At 45.1% G+C, this 5,654-nt stretch overlaps 1 protein-coding gene across 1 annotated transcript; it reads left to right on the top strand.

The window, feature by feature from the left end:
* Nucleotides 1–2,266: 2,266 nt before the first annotated feature.
* Nucleotides 2,267–5,440, top strand: LOC118087860 (proline-rich transmembrane protein 1). Its single transcript, XM_035120907.3, has 2 exons — nucleotides 2,267–2,735; nucleotides 3,971–5,440. The coding sequence occupies exons 1-2, from the start codon at nucleotides 2,409–2,411 to the stop codon at nucleotides 4,142–4,144; spliced, it is 501 nt and encodes a 166-aa protein (XP_034976798.1). The 5' UTR covers nucleotides 2,267–2,408; the 3' UTR covers nucleotides 4,145–5,440.
* Nucleotides 5,441–5,654: the final 214 nt, after the last annotated feature.

The raw sequence follows: 5,654 nt of genomic DNA, 5'->3' as shown, positions 1-5,654 counted from the left end.
AGAAGCTTACCTGTGTAATTAACCAACTACAATTCAGATGGTGAACCCATTTGTAAGAAATCCATGGGGAAGGACAACTTTACAAAACATCTATGCTCAGCTTTCTTATAGCAGAGAGAGTGGCTCAGTGTACCTCACCTTTTTATAGTCAAGTGGAATTTGACCCAGGCAGTTGGTGGCTGAAAGACAATGTCCTTGACAGCCATGAGATCACTGGAAGAGACAATAACTTTCACTGCTTTTAGAACTTTTTTTTTAAAAAAAACTGTCATGGTTTTTAGAATGTTTTCATACTGTCCAACGTTTTACCCACCAAAATTAGAACGTTCCATTTTTTGTTCCAAGCTTTCAGCATGCATGAGAGCACAGAAACAAAACACACTCATTCTTTGATCTTGCAAGACTAAAAAAACATTCAATTCCAGTGTTGTGGCACGACCCAGCTGATTCATACCAGAGCGCCACACCGCCCACTACCCCTCCCTGCTCCACACCATGACACAAAACCAGAGTGTTGTGGGACAAAGGGAGGGTACCCTCAAGGAAAGGAGATCCATCCCACTGAAAATGGGGCACTTGGCAAATACCGTATTGGCCGGAATATAAGCCTCACTTTTTCCCCAAATTCTGACTGTGAAAAGTTAAACTGTGGCTTATAATCACGACCTTATGGTATGCAGGCAGGAGCATGGGGCAAACAGCACCAGGAGCGCAACAAATCGGCGCCCACCCCATGCATAGTCCCATGTCCTCTCCCCCAAGGCCAGGAAGGGAGAAAGTGAGGGAGGGGAAAGGCCTCTGGCAATACAGCATGGCTCCCCGCCCTCGCCCCCCAGTATGCAGCAAGGAATGGAGCAGCTTATATTTGGGTATTATTATTTTTTTCTCTTTTCCCCTCCAATTTTAAAGGTGCGACTTATATTTGGGTGTGGCTTATATTTGGGCTAATACAGTATATGTTTTGACGGGGGGTGTTTTCTGCCCTGTGCTGCTTTAGGAGGAAGGGTGGGAGATAAATCTCGACAACAGCAACTGGTTTATTATTAATGTGGGAGCAATAAAACCATGACCCCTGGGCTTAGCACCACATCCAAACCGAGGGTGGGTTTTTGTGGCACTCAAACAAACCATGATTGCTAAAGCCAATGATTTCTAATTGTGGTTTGTTTGGAGTGAAATGAGCCACAATCCCCCCCCCCCCCGATGGATGTAATGCCAGGAATCACTGTTTCTTGCTGCCATTTGCACAAAAGGAGAAATACAGCACAGTCATAGGAGCACTTTTTGTAAACCATTGCAGATTGCTGTGGTGTTCAAATACAGGCAGTGTTTACAATACATACATACAACATAGCTACCTGCAAAGATTAGATAGATAGATAGATAGATAGATAGATAGATAGATAGATAGATAGATAGATATAGATGATATATGGGATTTGTATGTTTTCCATCCCAGGGCAATCAGCAACTGTCTTCTCTGGCATGAAAGAATCAGTGTCTGTGGATTTCTACCCAAATTTAGGATTCAACATAGACTAGACTACAATCATTCATTCATTTTATTAAACTTACATCCCGCCCTTCCTCCTGAAGAGTAGCAACCACGTCAATAATACAGCAATTTAATCTTACAAAAACAGTTTAAAACTTCTTTTTAAAAAAACCAAGCCTCTACTCCCACAGCAAATAAGTTCAGGGTTGCCAAGAACAGATCTTTCAGCCAACAAATGCCTACGCAAGCAGCAATGTTTTTAAATTCTTCCTAAAAGTTTATAATCAAAGAGAGAGGGATGCCTTATTAGGGCACATCTCGGAATCTCCAGTGTGGGAACAGTATATCTGGCCTGGGAGGGATTACTACTAGCCTCTCCAAATTTATGAACCTGCGCAGACCCGATGTCATCTCAGATACTTGAGAATTGCAAAATCTCTCTCCCGTGTGTGTCCATTTCCACAGCAAGGATGACGAAAGAAACACTACAGCACTCCATGGCTAGAAATCATCCTCTGCTTCCTGGCCCTGTGTTGCAATACCCAGGACAAGACTGTCTCTTGCTTGTTGCTTGCCCCTCATTCCACACACTCTTCTTCTGGACAGCTAGACACAGCAAAGCTTTCCTGTCTAAGAAGCTGCGTATCTAAGAGTCTCCTAAAGAGGGACCCAGAGCCTGGCCTGCATTGCAGAGGCAACACATACACCCAGACCACAGGAGGGTGCTAAAGGCAGATGGAAGGCAGAAGGTGAGCAAACGGTTAGGAGAACAGAGAAAGAGAGTGAGAGAGAAAGCAGGACATCTAGCAGCTGGGAAGCTAACCGGGGCAGCCACAAAGGAGGAACGCCAAGAACTGAGCAGAGGTTGCAGAACTGAGAAGACAAAGGAAGAAGAAAGCAGACGGGCACCACCATGAGCAACCCAAACTACGAACAGCTGGGTGAGAAGGCACTTGCCGCTCAGAACCCCCCTGCCTACTCTGAAAAAGAGGCCTATACAGAGCCTGACCCACTGAAACAGCCTGCTGGGCAAGCACCCCAAGCAGGCTATGGGGCAATGCCTTACTATGGCACACCTGGTGTGGGATCTAACCTAGGTCCAGTCCTTCAACCTCCACAGGCTGTCTTCGTGACACCTGTACAGCCCACCAATGAACCTGATTACCTGGTCTACTCCATCTTCACCATGCTCTGCTGCTGCCTACCCCTTGGTATTGCCGCCTTGGTTTACTCTATACAGGTAAGTGTGTGTGAGAAAGGGAGAGGCAAACAAACGGGGGTTGGGGGTGAGGATTTGCTAGAACACAAAGGAGGCAAAACAGGCATGCCCGCCCTTAGAGACAAGGGGTTGCACCCAACCGAGTTCTACCCAGAGAAGGTCCAAGTTCATAATGGGCATTGATTTCAGTGGGTCTGCTCTGAGTAGGGTTAGCATTGGCTACAGTGCTGTTTTTGGAAGGTGACATTGCAAGCTATGATTTGGGTATAATTGGAAGTGGGGCTTCTGGATCTCATTGAAAGATATTTCCCTTTACAGTTCAAGCACTGGCACGATGGGAGTGGGAGGGGAATGAGGAAAGAAATTTGACGCAGTTTGAATTGAAAGGCAAACCTACCTAATTTGCTCTTTCCAAAACGATACACAAACCGAAAAACAGCCCTTCTCCAAAATTGGCACTTTTCTGAATTTTGCAATGCAATTCTCCAGCCAAGTATGTTCGTACCAAAATGCATAGGCTAGGGCAAAGCGGGCATAAAATGCATATACTGGTAAAAGCAACACCTCAGAAAGGATTGCATAATGTTAGGTGAAATTGCTATGCAAATGTGTCTATCTGGGCAAATGAACTTAATAGGGTCTTTAAAAGAAAATGACAAAGCAGTGCAGAATAGTGTAGGAGCGAACTTAAGATTGGGAAAATGAAAAACGGAGAGAAACCAAAACTGACAGAGGGACCCATCCCTCAGCCCTACACAGTTACAAGGAATGAGCTAAATAAAGGAGAAAGTGCTCCAGGTGGATGGTGGTTGCAGGCAGAGAAACATTGTTAAGCTGCATTTTTACTTAGCTGCATGTTACACTGCAACATATGGAGGAGGCCAGCCATTCTAGTCTGTTGCAGTGTGAGCAAGGGAGAGTCTCGTAGCACCTTAAAGGGAACAAATTGTTGCGGCATCTGTTTTGGTGGACCAGAGCCCCCTTTCATTGACTTGAGCCGAGAGCTTGATTTGCAAACTGCTCGTGGCGAAACCTCACCACTGGTCAGTTCTCAGTGTGAGCTTACAGTCTTGCTCTGCTCTGCTAAGTTCCAGTCTAAAACCACGAGGTTACTGGTAAGTGACTGATAGCCTCAAGCAACAAGATTCTTTGTTGGCTAATACCAAGGCAGCTGTTTCTCAGCTTGCCACTTCTGCATGCTGGAGGTGTTCTCCGGCTGCATGGTTTTTCACTCGCTTCTTTCTCTTTCTTTGCAGACAAGAGAAGCCAACTTCGCTGGAAATGCTGTGTCTGCCAAGAGAAACTCCCGCATGGCACGCCTCTTTGGTCACATTGCTCTGGGGATTGGGCTGGGGTGCCTTATTATATATATCATCGTTGTAGTGCTTGTTTCTACCACAGCAGCCTACATTCCACCGCACAAGCCTTGATGATGCCCTCTGCAGCCTTCAGATTCCAAAAGACCTTCCCCACCCCACCCCATCAGACAGGCAAGAGAAGTCCCACTTTGACAATCATCTTCCCTAACAGGATACGCCACGGGCTAGATGGCATGTGTGTGTGCCCTCGCATCACCTGATTCCCACAAAGTCAACTCCGTCGCCATCAATGGGGCACCCAGCTGCAGAGCACTGCATCTGAGCCAGCACCAGCTGACCTGAAAGTTCCAGCTAGCAAGAGCTTTGCCGCAGCCCAAACACACTAAACAAAAAGCATTGTCTGTGCTCCAGTTCTACAACACACAAGCACCCCAAACAGAAACAACAGAAGAGGGACAGCCAAATGGATTTGGGCGCTGAGGATCTGAAACAGTGTCCAACCTGATGGCTTGGGAAATGCCTGCGTAAATTGCCTTGCTCTTGCCAGCGTTAAAGTAGAATTATCTGTTTAGACCATATCCCTTCCAGAGCCCAGATGTACCTCTCCTCCATCTGACACCTCTGGTCCAGGTGTCTTCCCTGGTGACATTTGAAACACCCACCTGCCTTTATATATCTGCCTTTTAAAAGTCTTTGTTAGCTTTCCAGTGCACTGTTGAATACCTTTCTTTTATCCCTGCCTGTGTTTGTATTCAGTTCCAAATTGTCTTTTATGAATGAACAAGCTAATAATCTATGTTTACTTGTGGGGTTGCTTTACCCCATATATGCCAGCTCAACCACTTTGATCTGTGGAACTGGCACTGTTACAAATGCTACATAATGCTCCCTCTACATCTGTAAGGAATCAATATTTTAGCAAGGCAACGCTCACACTTTGGAACTCCCTGCCTATTGACACCAGGCAGGTGCCTTCCCTGTATTCTTTTTTGGTGCCCACTAAAAACATTTTTATTTAGGCAAGCTTATATAGACATGTAGAAGGTCGGGTTGTGTTTTAATCTGCTTTCAGCTTATCAATTATTTTTTAATGTTTTAAATAGTTGTTAACAGGGGGCTCATTTCTTATTCTTTTCTCTTTTTTTACACCACTTTGAGGGTTGTCTGTTTGCTATGTGCTCAGGCAGGATATAAATTTTGTGAAACAAAAATAAATAAGGAATAATCAGTTGACACAAACTGCTCTTTAAACCATGGCATAAGGTGGTCCCCAGTAGCCCCAGACCACATTTTGTGCAGTTAACTAATTGTGTATATTATATAATATTGCTTAATCCAGGAAAGAAGATGATTTTCAGTGTTAGTGAAGAGAAGCTGTCAGTTTCATTAAAAAAATATTTGAAATACCTCCTGCCTCCAAATGATATTGTATTTACTTCAAACGAGCAAACTGTGTGCTATTGTGATCAGTGGGGCGAGTCTACATATTGCAGAGACCTGGGGAGGGTCGACACATTTGTCTGCACAGCATATCTGTTCCCCACCCCAAATTTTCCCTTTTAGTGGGGAACAGGCCATGACCACCAACACTAATGGGCAGATTTCCCCCCACGTGCTACAA

The sequence above is a fragment of the Zootoca vivipara genome, chromosome 6, assembly GCF_965207765.1.
Source record: "Zootoca vivipara chromosome 6, rZooViv2.hap1.1, whole genome shotgun sequence".
NCBI classification, from domain to species: Eukaryota; Metazoa; Chordata; class Lepidosauria; order Squamata; family Lacertidae; genus Zootoca; species Zootoca vivipara.
Note: the sequence above shows the minus strand (reverse complement) of the source record. Positions and strands in the feature narration are given on the sequence as shown.

Bases quoted from the DNA above. Each gene is read 5' to 3' on its own strand.
- LOC118087860 (XM_035120907.3), top strand. From the start codon at position 2,409: ATGAGCAACCCAAACTACGAACAGCTGGGTGAGAAGGCACTTGCCGCT. The intron at 2,736-3,970 runs GTAAGTGTGTGT...CTTTCTTTGCAG, and splicing joins CCTTGGTTTACTCTATACAG to ACAAGAGAAGCCAACTTCGC.